Source organism: Ruditapes philippinarum, unplaced genomic scaffold, assembly GCF_026571515.1.
Source record: "Ruditapes philippinarum isolate M1 unplaced genomic scaffold, ASM2657151v2 ctg12275_1_1_1_1, whole genome shotgun sequence".
NCBI lineage: Eukaryota > Metazoa > Mollusca > Bivalvia > Venerida > Veneridae > Ruditapes > Ruditapes philippinarum.
The window spans coordinates 1-27,188 of record NW_026861605.1 but is presented as its reverse complement, the minus strand read 5'-3'; the positions used below and the strand labels follow the sequence as shown (position 1 = coordinate 27,188).

General features: G+C 31.0%; 4 protein-coding genes across 5 annotated transcripts; 3 read left to right on the top strand and 1 right to left on the bottom strand.

The window, feature by feature from the left end:
• The first annotated feature begins 567 nt into the window (after positions 1–567).
• On the top strand, positions 568–8,277 carry LOC132716308 (uncharacterized). Its single transcript, XM_060699556.1, has 3 exons — positions 568–772; positions 3,347–3,522; positions 4,535–8,277. Exons 1-3 carry the CDS (start codon positions 568–570, stop codon positions 5,576–5,578), a joined length of 1,425 nt encoding a protein of 474 aa, XP_060555539.1. The 3' UTR covers positions 5,579–8,277.
• A 2,087-nt stretch (positions 8,278–10,364) lies between these two features.
• LOC132716310 (ATP-dependent DNA helicase Q1-like) lies at positions 10,365–10,715 on the bottom strand. The gene has a single exon (XM_060699557.1). The coding sequence runs from the start codon at positions 10,713–10,715 to the stop codon at positions 10,365–10,367; it is 351 nt and encodes a 116-aa protein (XP_060555540.1).
• Positions 10,716–17,164: 6,449 nt separating this feature from the next.
• LOC132716307 (uncharacterized) lies at positions 17,165–26,680 on the top strand. Of its 2 annotated transcripts, none has more exons than XR_009623789.1 (4): positions 17,165–17,633; positions 23,837–24,017; positions 26,196–26,315; positions 26,598–26,680. XR_009623789.1 is itself a non-coding variant. In XM_060699555.1 (4 exons), the coding sequence occupies exons 1-3, from the start codon at positions 18,244–18,246 to the stop codon at positions 26,290–26,292; spliced, it is 711 nt and encodes a 236-aa protein (XP_060555538.1). In that variant the 5' UTR covers positions 17,644–18,243; the 3' UTR covers positions 26,293–26,315; positions 26,598–26,680. The 2 variants fall into 2 exon arrangements, 1 of the variants encoding a protein (XP_060555538.1); XM_060699555.1 differs by lacking the exon at positions 17,165–17,633 and adding an exon at positions 17,644–18,676.
• Positions 19,335–23,827, top strand: LOC132716306 (uncharacterized). The gene has a single exon (XM_060699554.1). It carries the CDS (start codon positions 19,716–19,718, stop codon positions 20,511–20,513), a length of 798 nt encoding a protein of 265 aa, XP_060555537.1. The 5' UTR covers positions 19,335–19,715; the 3' UTR covers positions 20,514–23,827.
• Positions 26,681–27,188: the final 508 nt, after the last annotated feature.

Here is a 27,188-nt window from a genome sequence, read left to right as displayed (position 1 = left end):
TTTACAGGTCCAATTACGTACATGTTGATTGCTGGTGCCTTGAAGGCAACAATAACCATTTATGAGATGAATAGGGGAGCCATATCATTCCCCTCCTGTCCATGTGATGAAGCTGATTCTCAGCAATTTATTTGGATTGACCGGAGGGAAAGGGTGTTTGGGCTCAGTCAAGAGCATGTCTGGTCCGGTAAGCTTTTTAAGATATCTATGTAATTTGCATACTTTCTTTTTGAAAATTATACATAATGAGCCAGTGATCAATTTATAATAAAAAATTTAATGGTAAATTTTTGTTTTAATTGTAACCGAAAACGTTTTGAAAGCAAAAGTGTTTTATCGCTGGGTAACATCACTGTTTGTCGTTCAGATGCGCATCATTATATCACTCTGGCTACGCCCTCATGATATAATTCCTCGCATCCGAACTCCAAACAGTGATGTTATTGAGCGATAAAATCACAGTTTGGGATATATTATTTCTTAAATAACATTTATTTATTTATTTTTCTTTGGAAATTTCACAGCCACGTGAAATATAACATTGATGGCTTAATGTATTTAGGAAGGATGTTATCAGAGTTGAAAGCATTCAGTTGGTTAAAACCTGTGCTTCCAGCTCACATCTATCACCCATACCATACACAAATGAGTCAGAAATCTCATGTGTATCAATTACCAATAATGCTGAAGAATGAAGCCAAGCATGAAGAATGTGTAGACATCATGGATGAATATGAAAGTACACTTGGTGAAATTTTTACCAAAGCATTCGGTAAGTTTCCTTTTTCTTTTACTGTTATCAAAACTTGTCAGATGCATAGTTTTGTTAGTTAAAAATCAGGATTGGAAAATACTGTAATTCATATGTTTGAAATCTTTATAGAATTTTCTGATATACACACTTTTACTGTATACAGTAAAAAGTTTTTGAAAAAAAAAAAACAATCCTGATTTCCAGTTACACAAATGGCTATGGCAGTCACAATAAAATGAAATTTATGGTTATCATTAAGGGATAAAGCCTCAAATATCAAAGTTATGGTATCACAAAACTTTTTTTCTGCCAAAAAGTCAATCCTTAAAGCTTTAAAATTAAAATTTCCTCAGCTGGTTTGTTCTTTTTTTGAAAAATTGACACACAAGGCTTCAAAACTGAATAAATGTTTCTTTTATGTAGAGAGAGCAAAATTGTTTGATGATGTCATTACAAATTTAGAACATAATTAAACTTGTGGATATATAGACATTTAACTACAAATGGGAGATTTACAAACTAACTAGTATTACCAACTTTACTAACAGGAAACGTGAAATGTGGCTAAAGGTTACTAAGAAAGTGTAGATAGCATGCACTTCACCTTGATAACAGTCACAAAGTCTCAGTCATGTTGTTGCTTTCATGTATTTCCTTAGAAATGTTTGACTTTGAAAATAAGAGGAAGTTGAGAATGGCATCTGTTTGACATTGCCATTGAATCTTGTTCATTGTTACTTTAATGTTTTAGCGCGTGTTATTGTAGCAATGATGACAACTGTTATACTGGTACTGGATATTTCATGTCAAATTGAAAATCTATGAGGTATGCAGGTTTTCTTTTTCATATTTTTAGCTTGTTTTGAAAAATAAGTATAGCCGTTTTGCTGTTGTCTTTTCTCAAGAACTTAATTGATTGATTGATTTATTTGTATATATATATATATGTCATATTACAAAACAAATTAAGACAATTTATCACAGTTATCTATCACATTGTTTTTAACACAGTAATTAATTGAAAAATAATAACTTTACATTCATAATTAAATCAAAGATCTTGTTGACTTCAAGACAATATATACAACACAGGATAACCCATGAAAGTTCAATATAAAATAGAGAACTTATTTCCAATGGGGTCCTTTGATGGTAAAGAATATATTTTCTTGAGAACTGGCATTCAGGTCCATACTTAGAGATGATATACTGGACTGATGTTAAATTTCTAAGATCAAATAATATTAATTTCTATTGCACATTATGTTAATTACATATATCACATATTTGCAGGAATAATACTATGAATATGACTAGTTAACACACCAATGAAAGATATCTATTTATATATATCACAAAAACCAATCACAAGATACCATAATATTATAAAACATACTATATTGATTAAAACAATTATCTCTAAAACTAATAAAAAATAAAATCAGCTTGTTCAAATTGTTTCATATTTTTGCTTAGTTCAGCTTTTACTTTCTTTTTAAAGTTAAAAAAGTTACTTTCCTTTTTAATATCAAGTGGGAGCATGTTCGAATCCCTAATACCCTGGTAAAAAAATGTACTTTTTGTAAAACTATTAACATGGGGTATATGAAAAGTTCCCGATACTGTTTCTACTATTATAACAATGAACATCAGACTTTAAAGAAAAGTTATCATACATATAAGATGGACACTTTTTATTAAATATTTTGTGTACATGATTAAGTCTTAACTGCATGACTCTATTTTCTATATTAAGCCACCCAATACTGCTAAAATCAATAACTTTCAATGATTTTCTAGAGGAATAACCATGAATATAACGAACAACTTTGTTTTGTGCTACTTGAAGTTTATGTTTAAGTTGTTTAGTAAGGCCACTATACCAAGATGAGCTGGCATAATCGAAGTGACACTGTATTAAAGAGTTACATAATAGTTTTCTTAGCTCCATATTCAAACTGTTGCCTTGTCTGTACAAAAATTTTAATCGAGAGTTTACTTTTTGTACTATATTATCAACAATAGAAGTGGCTGAGAGATCATTATCCAAGATAGAACCGAGATACTTTACTGATGGCTGAGATTGTATGGTGTGATTATTACAGTGTATTTTAAACTGCTCTAGTTTTGACAATTTCCTCTTAGAACTAAAAACAATACATTCTGTTTTACCAAGATGTAATGATAGCTTATTATCAACAAGCCATTTACTACAATTTTCTAATTCCTTACCCAAAACATTACAAATAACATCTGGATCTTTATGTGAATATAAAATTGCACTATCATCTGCATAAAGAATAAACTTAAATATAGTCAAATACTCAAACTTTTAATCAATAGGGCACCTGAAAATTTCTTACAGTAGAGCTGGATAGTCATCAAACTTAGTTATTAGTACTTCCTGCCTTATGCCCCTTTTTCACATTGAACATGATGATCTAAGTTTTGTTCTAGTGTCATTTTAATCTAAAAGAGCTAAGAAATTCATATAATTTAGAACTGAAATGCGTAATACCTATAACATTCCTTGCTCATTTTAGTCATTGTCATTATCTGACAAGTCTAGCAATTCTTGTTTTATTTTTTTAGGATCTGAAGATCTCTTTCAGAAATTTAAAGTTCCCGTTGGTGGAGATCAATTATCTAGAGTGCGCCTAGAGGAAGCAAAGAACTTGAGGTCTCTTGCAACAACCAGGAAAAAAAGATTTGAAAATTTAGACCCAATAATAATTGAGTTCTGGCATATGAAACAAGATTTCTTGGAGGTATTTAAAGTCTGAACTAAAACATTGTTGAATTGAGGATATTTAAGTAAGTAACTTGCTTTAGGTTGATTGGACTTACAAGTAAGTCTCAGTATGGACAGATGTTTTTTTATAAGTAAAATAATCATCCATCAATGACATTTTACAAGGTTTACTACTCCTCCTCTTTAAAAACTAAATTAAATTTTTTAGGGGGAATGATAAGCTTCATTAACTTTTTCAGTTGAAATTTGTAAAAACTCATATAAGGTAGACCATGGGTAATGGACACAATAAGAAAGTGTTAAATTGACAACATAGGACAGTTATATGTCTTAAAAGTCCCATGTATGCAAAATTTAAATAAAATTTTCTATATGGTTTATGAGTTAGGGATACTTTTCTGAACAAAAATTGTGCTATTAGAAAGGTTATTATTCATAAATGAGGAAACTGTAAATTATTGATAATATCATAATGAAAAATGTTTTCCTATTGCTCATTGTAAAGAAACAAATTACACAAGCAAAATGATTGTATAAAAATGTTACCCTGTCCCCACCTAATTTGAACTCTTATTTGACAATTTCCCCTAAAATTTACCACAAGGAGGTTTGTCTAAAGTATATTGGTTGATCATGGGAAATATAATTTTTTTTTACCATGTAGGTTTTCTTTTATTAAACTTTAGAAATATCTGGTATCATATTTGCTATTAATTTTTGGTATTAATTAGCAAATAAATACCTACAATAATTTTAAATTAAAAATCAAACACTTTTTTCTTTCATAAGGAATCTGATAGATACTGGTACATAAATAATGTTAAAAAAAAAAAAGGAAAGAAAAAAATTTCTGCTTATGAAGTTTGAAACACGCCCCTCATTTTCAATACAGTTGACAAGTGATTCTAGCCTATTTAAAACTCTTCAAAGTGGAGGTAATGCATTACCCATGGTTTACATTAACAGAATTTTTTAATTACACTGCTAGTTTTCTGAAATTTTATAACATTGCATAAATTTTATTCCAGAAATGCTATAAAGAACTGTTCAAAACATCAACTCTTCGCCAGCCAGGAACCGTTTACCACTACAAGGCTAAGCTTCAGCGTAGTGATGTTAACGGAAAGGTAAAGGGTGCCTTTAAATCACATCATGATTTTTTACTCCTTATTGGCAAGCAGATGATCATAGAGCAATTCTTAGAGTATTTCGGTATGGAAAATAGATTGTCAGAGCCAACTAAAAATGTGCTGACTGTATCCAGGTCTGTTCTTGACCGTGACAGAGAGATGAATAGTATGCTTGATAAGTTTATGTCCAATTATGGGTACCTTAATGCCTACCATGAAACAAGCGACATCAAATCTGTGGACATTTCAGATACAGTATACAATTACTCGAGCAATTTATGTCACTGGGTCCTTCAATTGATGATGATGGAAGATGTAGTCAAGGAAGGAGACATTTTTAGACTAATACCATGTGTCATGTATACAATGCCATTCTTTTTTGCGCATTCTAGGCTGTCTAAGTACTTCGAAGAATGTTTGGACTTCCTATTAAAAACCCAATTTCTTCTTAGCCCAATGCAGCGAATACAAGTGTTGGAAGGTGCTTTCACTAATATTAGGGGTGGAGTAGGTAATAACATTGAGAGTGATTTAGCTCAAGAGATATCTGTTTGCAATCAAAAAGACCTTATTAGATCTCTTGGTGCTAATAAATCCGAAAAGGCAATCTTGAGAAGTACAAGGGCAGCAGATACTGTTTCTCTAATTTGTGAGCATGTTGATTCATCAGTTAATTTGAAAAAAACTGCTTCAAAACACAATATTCCAAAGGCAGAGAAAGATGAACAAGTTGTAAGTGCATCCTTGCGTGATCTGAAACCTTTTAAGAAAATTGAAGGAAGATCATGTGGAGGACTTCAAAGTATTTTATCTTCATCTCTTTTGAAAGAAGATAATGAAGATTTCAAATACCGGATAAACCAAGTTGTTTCAAGACTTTATTATGGACAAACCAGTTGTACCTCATATGATTCTGAAGGTAATAATGATGATGACTATTAGTAATTTTAAAGAGAACTGAATGGGTATAGATGTATAACAGAATTTCTGGAATGTTTTGAATAAAATGATATTATGCAAGCCTCAGGTGAACATTCAACAAGTATTATAAATCTAATATAGAATGTAAATGAATATCATGAATATCATAGACTTGTATTGTTAAAAAAAATGGTGTAACTCTCTAGGAACGATGGTTAGGAAACTACCCGCCTATATGAGTGAAATACTTTTGGAAGAAGGCGTAAAATGAAACAAACAAACAAACAAACAAACAAAAAAATTATGTAAGACATGTAACTCTTTCCTTTAGGTAAAATTGGCCAACCCTTGAGGTCATTTAGTTAAAATACAAAACATGTACAACCTTTTTTAGAAACGACAATGTCAAGATCTGAGATATATGTCATAGCAGACATTTACAAATATTAAATGATTATATGGCCCTGTTATATATAATTTCACTAGAGGTAGTAGTGGTATGTTATGAATCAGACAAATTTTTTTTTATCTGTCTACAGAATATGGATTTTTTTCAATGTCCAAATTAGCCAGATGACATATTTATGCAAGTTTCAGTCTTTAAGTGCTGTTTTTAAGTAAAAGTACTTTTCTTGGAAAAATTGTATATAAATGTATGGACTTATTTAGAGGTAAACTTTGATATACTCTATATTTACATTATATTGAAATGGAGATGAATTAGTGTATTGGATATATAGGATATATACGGTGGTCAGTGCTCAGTATAGTAGAACTTCATGGTGTATGTAAGAGTGTTTTATTACCTACATGAAATATATACATGTGTAGTGATTTAAAATAGTTTACTTGTTTTGCCATTTAGCAGCAACATAAAAAATGGGTATAAGCATAAATATGCTTGTAAATGTTTTCTTTATGTAAAGAAAACGCCTGGCAATGATTCAGTTCTTATAAGGGTATTTTGGTCTTTACCCTATGTATATACATGTACTGGTTTATAAATGTATTTTGAAATATTGGATGCATATCATTAATATGCATCTTTCTAGATATGTTAAAGTTTGTTTAATATGTTAAGATTTTTTTATTATATTGGTCATTATAATAATATAATAGATGATTGCCCATTCTGTGAATGAGTACAAGAAAATGAGTACCATTTTGTACTAATTTGTCCAGTCTACTCTAATTTAAGACACACATACATCAGTGATTATTTCTGGAAATAATGTAGAACATTATAATCTCAGGTCAACATGTGATACAATTAAGAAATTAACAACTTTTTTAATTATAAAGCGCTTAAAGAAAGTTATCAATTTTTGTCTATGTTAAGATAATTAGTACCTGTACTTTTCCATTGATAAATGTTGCACTTAGAGAATGTTATTATTTCATTTGTCTATGTTTAGATAACTTGTATCTTATAATACTACTTCTATGTAAAATGTTGTACTTTTGTTGTACACATAAAAGTTATATTTATCTGAAACCATTAGTAAAGAATTTAAATACATGTAGTCAAATTCTAGGGAACAGAAACTATATTTCTCGCTGGTTATCTGGTTAAACCTAATTATTAAAAAAAATGAAGATTGTAAATGTCCTCCAGAAGGCAGGGTCAGAAGCCTTTTCATAACATACACATTAGACAACATCAACATTTTGTTAAAATAAAAACCATATCATGTATACCAAACATTTTTATATTCGGTGGTTCTAGACAAGATTTTTCATAGAATTTTAGCAACAAATTGTTTACAATGACAATGGTACAATTAATAAAATGTGTACATTGTACTTTTGTACTCACAGTAAAGAATAATTATTTTACATTTATCTTGGGAACGTCATAAAATTCAATCCCTCTTCTAAAAATGTGAAATATACATAATATTGTTGATTTTTTCTATTGCAAATCATTAATTAAAAGATCTGAAGAGAAATTATTCAAAGATGATAATTTATTTTCAGAATAAATTAATTACAATACATTCAATGAAAAATGATAATGTAAAGACATTGTTCACTTCTACTATTTCAGACAATTGTTTATACCTTACAAATTGTTGTTTTTGTTTCTGTCTTTATATATATAATGTGTCAAGTGGAATTGTAGATAATTATAAAATACATTTCAAATACATGCAACAATGACATTTCAAATAACATGCATCAATGCCATTTCAAATAACATGCATCAATGACATTTCAAATAACATGCATCAATGCCATTTAAATTACATGCAACAATGACATTTCAAATAACATGCATCAATGCCATTTAAATTACATGCAGCAATGACATTTCAAATTACACACAACAATGCCATTTCAAATAACATGTAACATTGACATTTCAAGTAACATGCAACAATGACATTTCAAATAACATGCATCAATGCCATTTCAAATAACATACATCAATGCCATTTCAAATAACATACATCAATGCCATTTCAAATAACATGCATCAATGCCATTTCAAATAACATGCATCAATGCCATTTAAATTACATGCAACAATGACATTTCAAATAACATGCATCAATGCCATTTAAATTACATGCATCAATGCCATTTAAATTACATGCAGCAATGACATTTCAAATTACACACAACAATGACATTTCAAATAACATGCATCAATGCCATTTCAAATAACATGCATCAATGACATTTCAAATAACATGCATCAATGCCATTTTTTTTAACATACATCAATGCCATTTCAAATAACATACATCAATGCCATTTCAAATAACATACATCAATGACATTTCAAATAACATGCATCAATGCCATTTCAAATTACATACATCAATGACATTTCAAATAACATACATCAATGCCATTTCAAATAACATACATCAATGCCATTTCAAATAACATACATCAATGACATTTCAAATAACATACATCAATGACATTTCAAATAACATACATCAATGCCATTTCAAATAACATACATCAATGCCATTTCAAATAACATACATCAATGCCATTTCAAATAACATACATCAATGACATTTCAAATAACATGCATCAATGACATTTCAAATAACATGCATCAATGCCATTTCAAATAACATGTATCCAAGCCATTTCAAATAACATGTATCCAAGCCATTTCAAATAACATACAGCAATGACATTTCATATAACATACAACAATGCCATTTCATATAACATACAACAATGCCATTTCATATAACATACATCAATGACATTTCAAATTACATACAGCAATGCCATTTCAAATAACATACATCAATGACATTTCAAATAACATACATCAATGACATTTCAAATAACATACATCAATGCCATTTCAAATAACATGCATCAATGCCATTTCAAATAACATACATCAATGACATTTCAAATAACATACATCAATGACATTTCAAATAACATACATCAATGCCATTTCAAATAACATGCATCAATGACATTTCAAATAACATACAGCAATGAGATTTCAAATAACATGTATCAATGCCATTTCAAATAACATACATCAATGACATTTCAAATAACATACATCAATGCCATTTCATATAACATACATCAATGCCATTTCAAATAACATACATCAATGCCATTTAAATTACATGCAGCAATGACATTTCAAATTACACACAACAATGCCATTTCAAATAACATGTAACATTGACATTTCAAGTAACATGCAAGAATGACATTTCAAATAATATACAGCAATGACATACAGCAATTACATTTCAAATGAAATACTGGGTTAATGTTTTTCAATTATATGTTTATAGTAATTTTTTTCTTCAAAATATAAAGGGCTAAAATAATTAGTCTAGATATTTTGCATGAAACAATTTCTATTTTAAGGTATGGCAGTTTATTAATGTAAGGAACACAACTCGTACTGGAATATTTTTTAAACATGTTATTTAAATTTTTATAAAAAAAATATTCAATAGCTATGAGCAAGTCTAAAGATAGTGAAGAAAGAAAATGTTTGCTTTTCAAACATTTTTTATGAAATGATTGAGGTCATGACCTCTAGTATGAGAAAAGTTAGCAGGATTTATGAAAAATTTTGAGCACATTGTAAGGACATTAATTAGGATACACAGCATGTATATAATCATAGATGTTTTTTTAAGGTTTCAGAAATTGGTTTATAATGCTTAAGAAAATTTAGTATTTAAGAAATATAACTGTTTCTGTATTTCAAAATTTAATACAGCTATGTTATACAATAAATACCTTAACATTTTTCAAATAAACAATAATTTAATCTTGAATCCATTTTAGACACCTTAAATGTGCCCTTTTCATCCAAATTTAATAGTCATTAATTGCATAATAGCAAAAATCATTGTAAAAACACCAGAAATAAAACTACCTCTGTTCCTTCTTAATATTGTATATAATGTTGTAATAATGTGGAAGAAAAGCATTTTTCACAAATGCAATCTTGTTTTATTTCATTTATGCAGCATGTGGCAATTTAAATGAATGACCCAATTTGATGATAATAATTAGTAAATCTATTAAGCATTGAAGAATGTGACCTTTTAAATTTGATAGCACTTAATCTCAGATGAGGGATAAAGACCAATTTATAATGGCACTCTTTTATAGAGACCTAAAATATACATAAAACAAGAGTATTTTTGACTTAATCAGTAGCACAAATGACTTTAAAATCCCAAATCAAGGTGAGATAATTAGACCTGCTTAGTTACTTTTGTGTTATCCACTGCTGAAAATAATCAAAATTTCTCATTTCATGTAAAGATAAATGATTCAAGTGTTGCACATATTATATAATCTGAACATTTTCATCAAATGCTCCAGATTCAGCTAATTTTTTCAACTCCTCGTCCAAACAAAATGAACAGCATTTCTCTGCAGGAATGTTACATGATTTGGAAAAACCAAAAGTTTTTAGAAGCATTTCACGAAGACATTTATTGTTGGTGGAACAATACTCTACTATGTCATCCTGGATACCAGGCAGATTTTTTGCAATGTGTCTTTTGTTGTAGTAAAGAGTAGCCGTGCTACTTTGGTCTCTTCTGCCTGCTCTCCCAATTTCTTGCAAGTATTGTGAGAGATTGCGGGGTGGTTGGGCATGTATAATTCTCACAACACTTGGGGTATCAAACCCCATTCCTGCTACTGAGGAAGTCAAAACTAATCTTATTCTTGGACTTTGTTTGTGTAAGTCATCAATTGTAGTATTCATTACTTCTTTATCCTGTTTAGAAAATAACACAGCATAACATGATGACTTTATGTCACATTTACCAAATAAGTATTTCAAATAAGCAGCAGCTTGACTTATATAAAACAAAGGCATAAAAAGTAAAGTAATAGGGAAACTATGTTGATTTTGATGAAGCTGGTCACATTCTGTCTTATATATTTCTTCGTAAATCATATTTACATCAGTATCTTTAATCTTTTTAATTTTCTTCAGAAAAATATTTTTTTGATCTGGGCTTTCTTGAATAATGACAGGATTGGCAAGTCCAATTGTAGAAGGTAATTTATGTATCTGTTTACATGTAAGTGTTCCACTTAAAGCAATGAAGGGAACATCTGTGAATATTGCAGGAAGAGTTTTTATCTTCTAGAAGGTTTTCCTGAATTGTTCACCCCTGGAAAAATATTAGAGTTAAAATCTTACAAAATTACCAAATACATAATGTAGATGATAATATTTTTTTGTTGTTGCTTGATAGCTTTGTATTCAGTCTTTAACTATTGCAGTATTTTTAAAATGTTAATGATATTTTATTCTCATGTTATGACCAATTAATTTAAAAAAAAATTTGTGTTAATAATTGTTTAAAATGCATGTTATTTGGTCATTTTAATATAACTATTGATAAAAGAAAATTATATTATGATATGCCAGTGTTTATTATTTATCTATTATCATATAATTTTTGTACAAGATCATGCTTCCAGAAAAAGAACATATTCTTGCTGAGATTTGAACTCAGATCTCTTTCCACACAGTGAAAAGGATTTTTCATTAAACTACAAGAATTGAAGCAGCTGTCTTGAAGCATGGTTTTGAAAGGTATGATAGTATTTAGAACATTAGAGCTGTCACACAGGAGACAGCGAAGCTCCAATAATTAAATACTGGAAGCAGTAAGGAAGACAAAACTATGAAAGAAAAATAATTAGGATTTAAATATATTTCTTTAAATATATTAACATAAATTTCAAGTTCAAGGAGGAATAATTCTGGAGATAGTCACACTAGAGTTATGGACCTTGTCACACAACATTTATGTAATGATAAGAAATATATATTTGAAGTTTGAAGAAGATTACCTTAAAAAGTAAAGAAGTTATTATATTTCTTTAAAAAATTCTAAGTTCAAAAGGAGATAAATCTGAAAATATTGCTACAAGAGTTATGAACCTTGTCACATAAGATCTAGTTGATGATAAGGAATATGTATTTGAAGCTTTAGGTAGATATCTTTAATACTAAAAAAATTATAGCAAACAAATAGCATTTTTCAAGTAAAAAAATCTAAGTTTATAAGAAGAAATTTTTTGCAACATTGGCGCTAGAGTTGTGAACCTTGTCACATAAGATGCGGTTAATGATAAGGAACATATCTTTAAAGTATTAAGTTGATCCCTTAAGAAATAAAAAAGTAACAGAAAAAAATTTTGTTAAGGAAAATTCAAAGTTCAAGGGGAGATAAATCTGAAAATATTGGTGCTAGAGTGATGAACCTTGTCGCATAAGATGATGATAAGGAACATAATTATTGGAAGTTGATACCTTAAGAAATGAAAAGTTATAGTGAAAAATATTTTACTGCAACAAAACTTTAAACTGAAATGATTTGACGCAGATGCCAGGGCGAGTAGGACATCTCTCCATATACTTCGTATATGCGAGCTAATAATGTTGTATAAGACTATAATGCAGTTATCAATCCTGATATAATATAGTGATTTAATGATTTGCATTGGAACAATAAACAGTGATTCTATCAGGGGATTAGGATAATTATTTATTTGATTCTAGTTAGGCATCATGCCATACATGATATAAATATTAATTGCACCTGATTTATTTTGTCGCTTTAAATGGTTATGTCACATGTTTAACGGTTATGTCACATGTCTAAATATATAAAGGCAACAATAATTTTGTTGCATAATAACAAAATCCTTGGGTCCTTCTATTTTCAATAGTGAAAATGCGGGTTAAATGTTTGAAAAAACAATATCATATCAGGACTTAATATATAGTTAATGAAAAAATTAATTCATACAAAATGTATGTACCCTTAAAATTTAAAGAGTCAAACTCGTCAGGAGTCAAGTTTAATCAGACAGATGACTACAATGAATTACATAATATGTTATAATATCATACATCATGATGGTACAGGAGGTTACACACTTTTACTAGGTCAATTTAGGATATAAGTTTTAATTGAAGTAAATGCAAAACATACCATTGTTCTACTACATGGCATTCGTCAATAAATACTGCAGCCAGCCTTTCAATGAAAGATTGCTCTTGCAGCAATACCTTTCCAAAGTCTGTATTCAGTATAGTCTCTGGGTGTGAAAATATAATCGAATATTTGCCATCAATTATTCCTGTTAAATCTACTTCTGAATTCCCATCACAAAATGGTAAAATGTAGGATAATTTACCATGGTCTTGTAACTTTTTAAGTTGGTCCTCCTGAATTATATTAAGTGGAGATATGACCAAGACCACAGTCCTGCTTCGTCCCATCCTCTCCATAATGCTTGGCAGCATCTGGTAAATAAGGCTTTTGCCATATCCGACTGGTAAATTAACTAAAACATCTCGACCTTCAATGATATGGTTCAGACATTCTAGCTGTTTTGGTTTTAATGAAAATGATGGATTTAATTCTTTTAAACATTCAGATATTACAGAGGTCATAATTTCAAACTAGAAATGCTTCACTGATGAAAATATCATTGTGGTAACACTCCAAGTTTCTGCCGTCAATGTCCTACAAGTAATACTGGTCTGATAATTCTGATCCCAAACCACACTAACTGAAAAAAAAAACACATTAAGTTGAGAACATATATGACATAAAATTAATTGTACAGCTGAAATTCAATAAATCCATGCCATTTTTCTGCAAAAAAAAGTTTGAAAAATCAGGAAAATATAAACTTAATAGATTTTTTTTTCTTTGTGAAAATTATCTTCCTTCCACAGCTGTCTCTTCTCGAATATGTAGCCATTTTAAGTTTAGTCAAATGACACAGTCACATTTAATAAATTTCAAATTCAGATATTCATGTATACTAGTTACCTTCCCCTTTTAAAACCTAATTTTCAATATCTGGGTGTAATATTTTGATAAAATTTTACCATTAATTTGGCAAATGCGTATCATAAATCCTTATCCAAATTTATTGAAAAAAAAGCAAGATTTGAAAATTTTACCTTAAGGTACCACTCCACATTACATTTTAAATTCCTGCATTCAATGTCTTACAAGCAAAATGTCTGATAATTCTGATTTCCAAACTACACAACCTCGAAAAGTAAACACATTTTGTTGAGAACATATTTGACATAAAATTGCAAATCTACTTTGAAATTATCTTTTGTGTTATAGTAAGACAGTCAAAAAAAAATTTGAAATTCATTCCATTTATACCGGTACCCAAAATCAGTGCGAACAATCTACAATAAATCTTCCATTAAGGTACCACTCCACATCAACAGTAAAATTCAAGTTCTTGCTGTCAATGTCCTACAAATTCAGTGATTTTTTTCACTTAATTGGGAAGAGGCCTTAGCCTCTTGATTTTGGGGAAAAAATATCGCTAAAACTGCTTATTTGGGAAGAAAAAAGCAGGTTTAAGTTAAGATTTTTGGGAAAACTGCATGATTTTAAAGAAAATTTCAATTGGGAAGAGGCCCTTTTTCGGAGTCTGTTATATAAGCAGAAAAATCACTGAAATTGATTAATAGAGGTTAAGGTACAATGGAGGAAACATACCAAGTTACAAACCATTTTTGGAGGTAAGGTACCACTTATATATTTTGGATTAACATACAAGTACAATTAATATATTTTCAATCTTATTTCCATGAAATTCATACAGAGGCTGAATAGTCAAATTATTAAGTTTTACCTGCATTTATGTATGATTAACAAACATTCAGAAATGAGTTATCAAACAAATTAAAAACTATGCAATATATAATATAAAGGATATTTGTTTAGTTTGGTGTAAGATCGGAATATATTTCACCGAGTGAGCACCAAAAGGTATATTTCATGAGTGGCACAAGGTGAAATAACTATTTCGATCTTACACTAAACTTAACAAATATTCCTCTTATTATATGCAAAGAAACATTTTAAAAAGACATTAAACCTAATACTTCATGAAAAGCGCAACATATATAGAGAATAACAGGTTACTGTCTTTTGAGAAAGGGTTTCTCAGACGAGGTTAGATATGGTCCTGGAAGGGGCGAGGCTTGCCGAGCCCCTTCCAGACCATATCTAGCCGAGTCTGAGAAATCCCTTTCTCAAAAGACAGTAACCTGTTATTCTTTTTTTATCATGCCATTACTATGACAACTGCCTGATAAAGCCTGTTTGAGAACAGCAACCTTTCTCAGTCAGTGACTTGAGAACACTATGTTCCTACGCCAGATCAGCACTGATGATGTTTATTGTTGGTATTGTTTAATTGTCTTTGCTGAATATGTATGATAATACACAGTAAATAAATTGTTAAAGCAAATTGTACCAAAAATTGTGTTGTGTTATAAAATTATTGGTAAAAACCCTCGAACTACTTTTTTGGCGTATAACCCTCTTGTGGTTACCTTACTTTCATTAGCGCCCCGAATTAAAAAATCAAAGCACAGAAGGTGCTGAATTTGTTTGGGTCTCAGAATGTAAGAAAGGTGCAGGTTGTGAGATTATATGTATAGTGCCACCAATGCTTTCCAGCGTTTTAATTGTAGTAAATTGGCTATAAGACTAATTGCAACACTGATATTCAATCCAATGTTTATTTGACTTTAACAATTTGAAAAAAAAGAGTTACCTTTACTGGGATTTGAACTCCAGACCTCTCGCTTCCTAAGCGAGCCCGAAAACCCTTCAGCCACGGTGAATTTATATGTGAAGAAAACCATATTATTCTAAATTAGGGCTTGTAACGACTTTAACTGTTGTTTAACACAGATGTAAATAATCCTGGAGCTTACTATAAGCATTTATATTTATAAAAAATCAAAGTGCTGCAAGTTTTGTGGTATTTTCTGATCTTTGCAATCTAAATCGTACTGTATATCTGTATGCATTTTCCTGTATAGGTTTATTTTTATGTATTATAATTCATTTTGCAAGGCACCAGAGTTTGATACATACGGAATTCTGCATTACTAGAGTTGCATCAAAAAATTATTTATGTTCATTTTTTACGACAGTCACACTTTATCCTTGCATATCATGGCTACTTCCTTAACAAAAACACTTAAAAAAGAATTTATCAGAAAAATTTTTTTCTCGACTGGGATTCGAACTCGAGACCTCTCACTCACTAAGCGAGCGCGTTACCACTGTACCACGGAGAAGTTATACACAGGTGGTCTGAATAATATCAAGTCATTCTAAATTTAGAACTTCCATTGCATTTAGGGTTTGTAATCCTTATTAATTTCGAGGTATTTTCTTCAGGGAAAACCTGTTGTTTAAAATTGAAGTAAATATTTTAGCGAAAATCCTCTCGCCCAAACAGTCCGACATGTAGAATCTATATATTCCACTACTCGGTTTGTGTAGTGTTCGGTTATAAATAGTATTTTCATTGATAAAATCATTTTCATCCGCGTAATTTGTGATTGTGCATTTATTGACAATTCTATAAGCCAACGCTATTGTTTAACTTTAAATGCGTTGTAATTTGTTGGATACTTGTAACAAAATAAAATATTTCTTTCTTTTAAATCGCTAGTTTTAAGCTGTTTTGAGAACTACTTGTTGTTAGGTTTGTTGTAAACTTCTGTGTCAGAGATTGAATGTCCGCTTTGTATTTAGTTATTTTCGATCAGAAAATACAATAAAACAATATTAGAAACCTTCGACCATTCGGGAATTACTGTGCTTGAAAATTGATGCGCCTGTCTTTGACCATCTTTACGCAGTGATCTCCCCTGAATTTTCGACTTTAGTGTACATACAAAAGGGAAGTAACCGCTTCAAAAAAGTGGACTACTTTCGGCATTTGCAATTAAGAACATTATACTCTGAAATTTCGCTACCATTATTTGTTTGGTCTGACGACCCAAACAAATAAAAATAAGATGCAAAATCATAATAGAGGCATGATAAAAAGAATAACAGGTTACTGTCTTTTGAGATTTATGATTTTGCATCTTATTGCATAGTGTTCTCAAGTCACTGACTGAGAAAGGTTGCTGTTCTCAGACAGGCTTTATCAGGCAGTTGTCATAGTAATGGCATGATAAAAAAAGAATAACAGGTTACTGTCTTTTGAGAAAGGGATTGCATGATAAAATAATACGACTTGACGTAATTTACGACGTTATGTCTCGGTAGATAATATGCTCATAATTTTTAAAATCATTTCTAAATATTCATATTTTTCAATTATTTATCCATAAACATTGTTTAATCAATTAGAGAAAACGTATCTGATAGATAAAAGCAGTAAATAAAACAATTTTTGAAAAAATATAGTATATCAGAAATTCTGATATAGTGGGGACTAGGCCAGTCATAATAGAAATTAAGGTAAAACTAATTCCTTCACAAATGTTTTCACGATTAAATAAAAGATAAACATTATCTACATTTTGAGAAAAAAGTCCTCAAACAATCTCCTTGCAGAATCCTGAAAAATCGATCATAAAGATTTAGTAAAAATCGATATTTAAATGTGTCTCTTAAATTACACCATACTTTCATTTTATGCACGTTCGGTGACGTCACGTTTATTATATTTTCGTTGAAAGATCTGAAGTTACTTCAATTGAATCAATTCCAGCATTCCTAATGCAAAGGTGAGTAATTTTAGTCAATTCTACATTCTTCTGTATAAATTAGGGAAAAATATGTCAGTAGATAGATTTAATTGAACACTAATCAATCGATTATGCAGATGACAAAATGTGTCATATAATTTCGCGATTTTAAACACAATTTTGAATGAAGTAATCATTAAAAGAAAGTTTATCTTTTACTCAACGTTCTACATTGTTTCCTTTTGTACAATTATCTAAAATGACACAGAATTTACCACACATCTTACTGAGTATTTTAAAAAAAATGCGTATGCACAAGTTATGTAAATTTTTCTTTCTACGGAAGCGTGTTGTGACCAAAATCACGAAAATCTAGGGACATTTTTAAAATGTTAAATTTGACTTATTTCAAAGAGTTGGCATGTTTTATGAATTGTGGAAATCATAATTAAAACAATATCATGTTAACTTGATGTAAGCAAATGTATTTTGTAATACATATTAAGGATTACGGACCCTAATAAATCGGTAAATATCGGGTAAAATCGTGAAACGTGGTAGAAGGCCCGAAGCTACCTTCGCCTTTTCTCGCCACTTATCGTATAACCTTTTTTTAGCGACAGTGACGTCAGTTTTCACAGGAAGCAATATGGCCGCTCGCTTGCGAAACTGTCGTGGCCGGTACGCCAAAAAAACAAATAACGTTAAAATTAAGAAGTTTGAAAGGATTGTAATTGAACATAATTATGTAACGGACAATTCTGTGCAAAGTGGTGATTCCGCTGAAGTGTTTAGTGACCAAAATCTTACGCAACAGTGGAAAATTGGGCGGAGAATCATTGAACTAGGTGTTCTTCTTGAAAATTTGAAATTTTGCAAATCGTGCAGGTTAAGACCAGTTCCACTGACATTATACAGTGTACAAAAGGAAATTAAGAAGGGACTTGGTGGATATCTGTATGTGCAGTGCCAAAATTTAAATTGCGGTTTCATTAACTGTGTTCCGTATGGGAAAACCCACAGGGGAAAATCAGGAAAATCAGGCATGCCTTGTTTTGCAGTAAATACCAAGCTTGGTACAGGTATAAAGCAGGGTTCGAATTTAAGCTCGCATACTCGCAAAATGCCAGTTAAAATCCAATACAGCGAGCAGAAATTACTTGAGCTCGCATTTTTTTGCGAGTACTTGTTCATTTCGGAAGTTTACACAATTGATATCTTTTGCGCATGCTTGGCAAGTGTCCGCTGCAGAAACTGATGACGTTTACCGTACAAGCCGCAATAACTGGTGACGTTTACCGTAAAAATTATTTTTAGTCGCTCTTTTTGGTTTTTCTGTGGCTATATTTAGACGGACTATTTATAACAGACAAATACTATTGGTTAGCGAGTCCAAGTAGTTTTATCAAGGTCAAATGTCCATGCGGTGCACCCGTCCGTGAATACTTAAAAAAAATATGGATAAATTTGTTGTTAAAAGATCGCAGTTGGATAACTAGGCCTCTGCAGTATTCATGTACATGTATGTATATATACATGCTGGCAGCATATTACAGACTTGGCTGACATATTTTGAGGGCTGATATTTTGTAGATGCTATCACACTAACAGTAGTGAATAGTCAAAACATACATATATATATATATATATATATATATATATATATATATATATATATATATATATATATATATATATATATATATATATATATATATATATTATTTGGATGCAGAAATACTCTACAAACTCCATGATCTATTTTTTGCTTACTTTTATAGCTGAGACATTAATTATATAAATAGACTCAATAGTCTGTTGGTGTAATCAGCTGATCAATCACAATATATGCTAAATTAATGAAGGTCAAAAGCAGTACATTGTCACTGGTAAATTCTAGTCTACAAAGGCAGGTGGTGTTCCTCTAGTATAAGCCTATTCCTGATCCGAAAACAATTGTTTTTAGTTTATAAATCAATTATTAATAAACTCATTAGCATACTACATACCTACGTAAAATGATAAAATCATTTTACTGATGTAGGTTAGTATTATGAGTAAGTGAGGTCCATTTCATAATTGCAGTTTATAACTGGGAACACAACTGTGAAGAGGGAGTCTATGAAATTCCATGTGAACTCTACAATGCACATGCGAGCTGTGCAGACTAAAGCAGCCCAAGAAAGAAAAAAACGGAATGAACAAACAGATCTTGAGAAGGGTTTTCAAAAAATGGACATGACTACATCTGAAAAGATGACAAAACTTTTCAAAACTGCTTACTATATTGCAATCTTTGAAAGACCTTTTACTGACTTCCCAAATTTAATAGATCTGCAGCAATGTAATGGCTTGTCACTTGGTGATACCTACCATACTGACAAGGCTGCAAAAGATCTTATAGAACACATTGGTGGTGTGTATTTTGATGAGACCAAACATCTTTTACATGATGCTGATTATTTTAGCATATTTTGTGATGGATCAACTGATAGATCTGAAACAGAAAAAGAAGTAATTTTAATAAAATGCTTGGACAATTACTATCCAAAAATGAGGTATCTGAAGCTTGTTGAACCTGAAAATACAAAATCCCAAGGTATATTAGAAGCCATTGACAGGGCATTTTTAGAGTATGATTTAAATGATTACAAACAAAAAACTGTAGGCTTTTGCTCTGATGGAGCATCTGTTATGATGGGTTCCAAACGGGGTGTTATTCAGTTGATGAAAACACAGGGTAATGCCAACTGGATAAAATCCGTATGGTGTTTGGCCCACAGGTTAGAGTTGGCAATCAAGGATGCCTTTAAAGATACATACATGGACAATGTCATAGAAATGATTGTGTCCATGTATTATTTTTATAAGGGGTCTGGTATTCAGATATTGCAGAGTTACTTGGGGAACATTTCATGAAGCCTGAGAAAGCTAATGGCACAAGATGGGTTGACCATAAACTTAGGGCTACAAGTAAATTAATTAAGAATTGGCCTATCATAGTCACTCAGCTTGAAAATTATGCTGAGGACAGCTCAAATAGAGAACAGGACAGAGCTAAGGTTAGGGGGTATCTGAGGCAGCTTAAACAACACAAAATGGTTTGGTACCTGGCATTTGTAAAAGATATTTTGAATGAAGTGTCAAAAATTAGTTTACTTTTTCAGAGGGAAGATCTTACTGTTTATAGTGCCATGACAAAACTCCAAAGTGCTGAAACCTCCTTAAGGGCTCTTATTGACAATGATGGCCCATCAGTTTCAGAAATAAATGACAAAATTATAGATGGCCTTTTTCATGGTTTTAAACTTCAAAACATTATTCCAAATGATGCATTGGTCAGAGATAGACACAGGATAACTCAGTCTGTTCTTGATTGTCTGAATACAAGGCTTGAAAATTTGTCAAGTGATGAAGTCTTTTTAGCATGCAATGCATTTGATCATAAAAATTGGCCTCTTTCAACAGAAAGGGAGGCTCTTTTGCAGTATGGAATTGGAGATATCAGACAGATATTCAATCATTATGAATCTGTTCTGACAAATTCCGGCTGTAACCTAGTCAATGCACTGAGCCAGTGGTCCGACTTAAAATTTTATGTAAGTGGAAATGCAAGGTACAGTACTTTGCACCCACTGCTTGTATGGCAGTTGATTAGCCAAATGGATAGGGATAAAGGAGATTACAAAGATATTCTTAAGGTCATTCACTTGTCAAATGTTCTACCTCTGGCCAATGCATCATGTGAAAGGGCCTTTTCAACTATGAAAAGGATAAAATCAGATTGGAGGTGCAGGCTTGGGGCAGAAATCATGGACACACTGATGAGAATCAAAGTTGGAGATATTTCTCTAAAAGACTTTGACCCTAGGCCTGCAGTGAGAAGATGGTGGTTGTCTGGGGAGAGGCAAAAAAGACCTAACACACTGCCATATGGACCCAGAAATTGAACATTTCTTTGTCTTTTGCATTGACAGAGAGTTAGGTATTTTTACCTCTCACATTAAGCCAGTGTCATCTCACAACATAACAATACCTGGTGAATTTCAGTCAATTTGTTTCTTTTAACTGCAAATATTTTATTCACATAAATACCCATTCAATAAGCTTTAGCTACATTTTCATGACAAAAAATGTCTTTACTACAAATGATAGAAAGTAGCTGTTATGTGTTTAGAACTTTGTCACTGTTAATTGCAATTAAGAACCGACATAATTACTTATTAATTAGTGTGTGCAACAAAACCTTAGCTTGGTGGCTCTGAACTGTTTAGAAAGTAATAATCATGGAAGATGCCAGCTGTATATATGCATACAATATACACAGACATAATAAATGTAATGATATGCCTTAATTGTTTGAATTGTTCATGTTTCATTACAGAGTGTTTAAGTTCTGCAGTTTAATATCATTTGTCATACTATAATTTTATTATGTTCAAAGTTTAATATATTGTCAATTATAGTAATAAAGATATAAAATATTTGAAATGCCAGTTGACTTCCTCATTTTGCCAGTTAAACATTTTGCTACTTGCAAAAATTTGCAAGTAGAAAATATTGCTAAATTCGAACCCTGTAAAGCTTACACATATTTTGTTGTTGTAAACACAGTTGTCTTATTAGAACATTTTATGCATTAAAAGTCAATTTTAACAAATGTTCAATGTTAATTTTATTATTACAGTTGTTTAGGCAGTAGCGGATTTTAGGGTATAGCGGATAACATGGCAGTAACAATGCTCCTTTCCATCAAATATGCCTTTTTCAAAATATACAAATATACCATCAAAAAGAGAGATAAATTTGCCATCCGTGGCTTATTTTGTTTTATTTATTTCAAATTGCACAGCGAGTTTTTCTTACATAAATCAGAACGAGGTAACCAGATGTTGTCACCATCAGACTGTTTATAAGCGCTTCCACAAGAAATAAACAGAACACTATTGATCAACACCAAGTAAAGTAATGAAATATTGACATGATTTGGTGTAAAAATCATTTGTTTATAATTTTGCAAAAGCTTTTACAGATATAACGCCTACTGACACTAAAAATTATTGAAAATGAATAGCAAGTGCTTCTGTCAGTAACGGATTTTACATTTAGGGGTGGTCTCAAAATTTATTTTATGTGTCAAAACGCGGATGCCAGGCAGCAACTAACCCCACATTAGATGAACTAACCCCCCTAAGTTGATGTGCCGCAACAACTAACCCCCCCTTAGATGAACTAAATCTCAGGAATTGATTTTTAAGTGTATTCCAGGTTTAATAATTATTCCATCTTCAAATAATACACTGTTTTGATATAATTATAGATTTTTTAAAGAAATAACTATGGTAAACTATAGCTATGTTCAAACTATTACATGTCACAGTTGCATCATAAGTTGTTGACCAGATATTTATTTATATATTTATTTACTTGTAGAAAAATTTGAAAGATGTCAAATGTAACATTTTTCATTCCAAAACATGTTTCTGTGACATGTACTTTGTAAATACTAAATTTAGAACGTTTTGAGACTCGCCCTCATTGACCTTCACCTACCTATCCCATACTCCCCAAAGCTATCCGCTACTACCTGAACTATATGCCGAACATAAACAAAGAGTACTACATGTAATGTCAAAGATACTGCATCAATTTGATTTTCTGAATATTATTATTAAAGACATAAGCAGCGTCGATCTCCTTAGCTATCCGCTACTGCCTAAACAACTGTATATAAAGGAGAAAATGTAATATGAAACTAGGTAAAGCCTATGAACGGGGAAGTCTGTAAAAACCCTTTAATTTTTCCGTTTTAAATGTGTCAGACTCCTTCGGTATTATATGTATCCGCTTCCGTTTTCCGTTAGGTCCTAAAAATATGTTAACCTTGTATAAGCTCTGTTTAGATCTATATAATAATTTTCTATTCCACACATCTGTTCCATGTTATATGATAATGATTCTGACTTGTGTGAATAATTATAAGTTTAAATGATGAAAATTTGACTATTTAATAATTTAGTATTATCATATTCATTTTAGTAAACCACAAATTTTTGCCATGTTGACCAATGCCTACTGTAGTACAGTTGAATCCAGGAGCATACATTATTCTTACATGTACATTGTAAAATATGTGACCCCTATCAAATAGCTTTTCTATGTTGAATTTAGTTGTTTTGGGTCACGTCTTGAGAAATGTTAATATGTATTATACAAAAAAGATAAGTTTCACTCATTTTCAGCTATGATAGACAGTATTGGAGGTCCAACAAAGGTTAACAATATGCTGTCCACCCTCAACTTACCAACATTGTCCAATAACAAGCTGAAAAAAATGGAACGCAGGGCAGGAGAAGCTATTGAGTGTGTGGCATCTAAATCAACTTCAACAGCTGCTCATAATGCTTTCAGTATGGAAATACAGTAAGTGTGAAGTGTATTAATAAATTAACAGTTGTAATTTCACAACATTTGTTACCAATCTGTATGTTTTTGTACAACATCAAGTGGAACATGTCTATTTAGACTGCATAAGCTGTAGATATATAATATGACCATGTCTGTCTTTTCATATGAAAAAATTAAATTCCCAATTGAAAGTTGCAAAATAAAAATATTGTATAACTATAAAACAATCCAAAATCTTTGAAATCAAGGGTTTCTTCACTGTTATGGTTCTTACATGTTTGATGCCATCCCAGACAGTGATTCTTTTTATTCATTTAATCAATTAATTCCTGGGTATGGTTCATGTTCCCAAAAACGCTAAAAAATAACTCTGCTTTCACTCAATAGTCTATTAGCTACATAAATAAAGGCCAGTCTAAAGCAAAATAAATCACTGAAATGATTAACAAAAGTACAAATAATAAATTGTAACTTAGTTTGAGATTACAATGTACATGATGTAATATTTATTAGTCCCCTACTGGTTTAACCGGAGGGGACTTTAGGTTTACCCTCCGTCCGTCTGTCCGTCTGTCTGTCTGTCCGTCTGTCTGTCTGTCAGTCTGTCAGTCCGTCCGTCCACAAAACTGGATCCCGCGATAACGCAAAAAGTACTGAAAATATTTTTATGAAACTTGATATATGGATAGATGGCAGTATGGAGATTATGCACGTCTTTTTTTTTTCTTCCTATGTTGAAAATTCTGGTTGCTATGGCAACAAATAGTCTGAAAATATGGCAAATTTAACACATAAACTGGATCCAGTGATAACTCAAAAAGTACTGAAAATATTTTTATGAAACTTGAAATATGGGTAGATGGCAGTCTGGAGATTATGCACATGTTTTTCTTTTCTTCCTATGTTGAAAATTCTGGTTGCTATGGCAACAAATAGCCTGAATTTCAAGATTTCTGATTTAAATTTTTCAGCTTTTTCACTATATGTTCTTTATTTCTTAAGGTGTTTACTTCAAACTTTAAATATAAGTTTCTGGTCATCAACCACATCATATGTGACAAGGTTTATAACTCTAGCACAAAAAATATCAGTATTACCTCCCTTGAACTTAGTTTCTTTGGGGGAAAAAAAATGTTGTTTTTTTAAAAAATAATTTTTCTTTATTTCCTAATGTTTTTCTACTTTTAAAAATTTATATATATTTTTTTTATTATCACTCCCACCCTTTTTTGAGAAGGGGTTTAAAAAACTTTTAGCAAGACTATTTCCAGAAATAGTCCCCCCTTTAACTTTTAATTTTTTTTGGGGAAACTTAAAAAAAATTTACTCCAACTTCTTTTTCCATAGGATTTTCTTTAAAATCCCAAAAATCGTAAATAAAAAAAAAAAACAAACCCACCAAAATAAAACAAACAATTTTAAAACAAAAATTTTTTGTTTTTTGTTGAATTTTAAAACCCGACTTCATCCTCAAAAATTTATTATTTTAAATTTGGGAAAACAAAGGGGGGTTAAAGACAATTAAAGAACTTTTTGAGGGGGGACCGGTAAACACGCTATTTGCCCCGCAACTACATCAAATGCTTGTTTTCAATGTAATTGATTTCATTTTTCAAATAAAATTGAGCTGTCTGTTTGCGAATATAGCATTTGAGATTCAGTTTGAATGGGATAGTAAATTAAAGCTCCTGAGTGAATGTGAGGAATCCAATTTTCAGGAAAGCATTAATGCTGGTTTGTTGATTCTGTTAATAATATTAAATGATCTTCAATTTTTATATCATATTATATTATAACATATAATGAGCTCTAGGTAAAGTTGTACATTAGAACCTTCATATATATATATACTTGAAATTAATAACTGACACCAGTTTGTAATTCTGATCAGTTGTGTAAAGCTATTTTTAGCACTGTCAATTTGCAATTGCTATGTCACGCTCCAGTGCACAGGCTATAAACATGTGTGTAAAGCACTTCAAACATGAGTGCTCAATGACATTTAAATGGAGTTTGATATATCTAGGATTTGATAGGTAGCGAGGAGTGGATCTATAAAAAGTTTATTACTAAATTATATTATTATTACATTTGAACATGAGTAAAGGTGACAGTTACTTTACCTTTGAATTTTCCATGTTCTAAGATAAAAAGGTATAATGTGTGTTATAGACATTATTTTTACTACTGCAGGATGCTACTCAATACTGAATTGAATGACAATGACTGGTCGGATGTGGAGGAGGAACCATCAAAACAACATGAGAAGAAATCAAGTCATATGAATTAAATTCAGCATGCAGGAAAGAACAGGTATGAATTCAGTCAATGTTATATAAGTCATGGCATTGATAATGAGACTGTTTGTTCGTTTCTTTAAAACAAACAACAGAATATCATTAACAGTACTCTCAAGTGCAAAAAACCCACATCCACGCCCCCTAGCACCGGCTTAAATGGTGCAAGTAATTCTAACCAAAATTTAAGAGTTTTGAATATGCGTTCATTTAATACCCTCTATTTATTGCAGAAAATCTCAAAAAAGTTGATAAGCTAAATAAATACTTTTTTATCCTTTTTTATATTTCTTTGCAGAAAACACCCTCATAGCTTGAGCCAGGCACCATGTGCGCGGAAAAATATCTCAAAACATTTTCCGTGCAAGTCCCGTACAGGAATGTGGTCCTGCGCTGTTTTGACACTTGCTTGGCAGAAGCGAGGGTTTGACCAGTTTAACATGTGAGTCGCTGTTTATTCCTTCTGATTGAATTTTTTATGTTAAAATTTTTTAGTTGTTAGGGTTTATATTATATGAGTCATTATTTCGAATATATTCATCATTATAAGTGAATTTTATGGAACCGATTATTTATAATGTAGTATTATTCCTCCAGTATTAAACATTAAGGTGTCAATGTGTAGCAATAATATAAACCATTACAGACTGTCAATATGTAGTAAAAATAAAAAGTAACAAAGTATCGACATCAACATTCTCCATGTAAACTTTTTTTTACATTCATTTTGTCTATAAGGATTTAATATTTATTTTGCTTTAGACAAGTATTGTCATTTAAAATTTAAATGCCATATTCTGGACTATATTTCAGCTCACACTTCTTCATGAGCAAAGCTAAATATGGCAAAAAGGGTTGTGAAGGGTCAATAGTGCAGCATAAACCTTTT

What these genes read in the sequence shown, in the direction of transcription:
- LOC132716306 (XM_060699554.1), top strand. Translation starts at nt 19,716, where the DNA reads ATGAAATTCCATGTGAACTCTACAATGCACATGCGAGCTGTGCAGACT.
- LOC132716307 (XM_060699555.1), top strand. Translation starts at nt 18,244, where the DNA reads ATGGCCGCTCGCTTGCGAAACTGTCGTGGCCGGTACGCCAAAAAAACA. An exon ending in AAATACCAAGCTTGGTACAG is followed by an intron (nt 18,677 to 23,836) that starts GTATAAAGCAGG and finishes ACTCATTTTCAG; the next exon opens with CTATGATAGACAGTATTGGA. An exon ending in GCTTTCAGTATGGAAATACA is followed by an intron (nt 24,018 to 26,195) that starts GTAAGTGTGAAG and finishes TTACTACTGCAG; the next exon opens with GATGCTACTCAATACTGAAT.
- LOC132716308 (XM_060699556.1), top strand. Translation starts at nt 568, where the DNA reads ATGTTATCAGAGTTGAAAGCATTCAGTTGGTTAAAACCTGTGCTTCCA. An exon ending in AATTTTTACCAAAGCATTCG is followed by an intron (nt 773 to 3,346) that starts GTAAGTTTCCTT and finishes TTATTTTTTTAG; the next exon opens with GATCTGAAGATCTCTTTCAG. An exon ending in TGAAACAAGATTTCTTGGAG is followed by an intron (nt 3,523 to 4,534) that starts GTATTTAAAGTC and finishes ATTTTATTCCAG; the next exon opens with AAATGCTATAAAGAACTGTT.
- LOC132716310 (XM_060699557.1), bottom strand. Translation starts at nt 10,715, where the DNA reads ATGGGGTTTGATACCCCAAGTGTTGTGAGAATTATACATGCCCAACCA.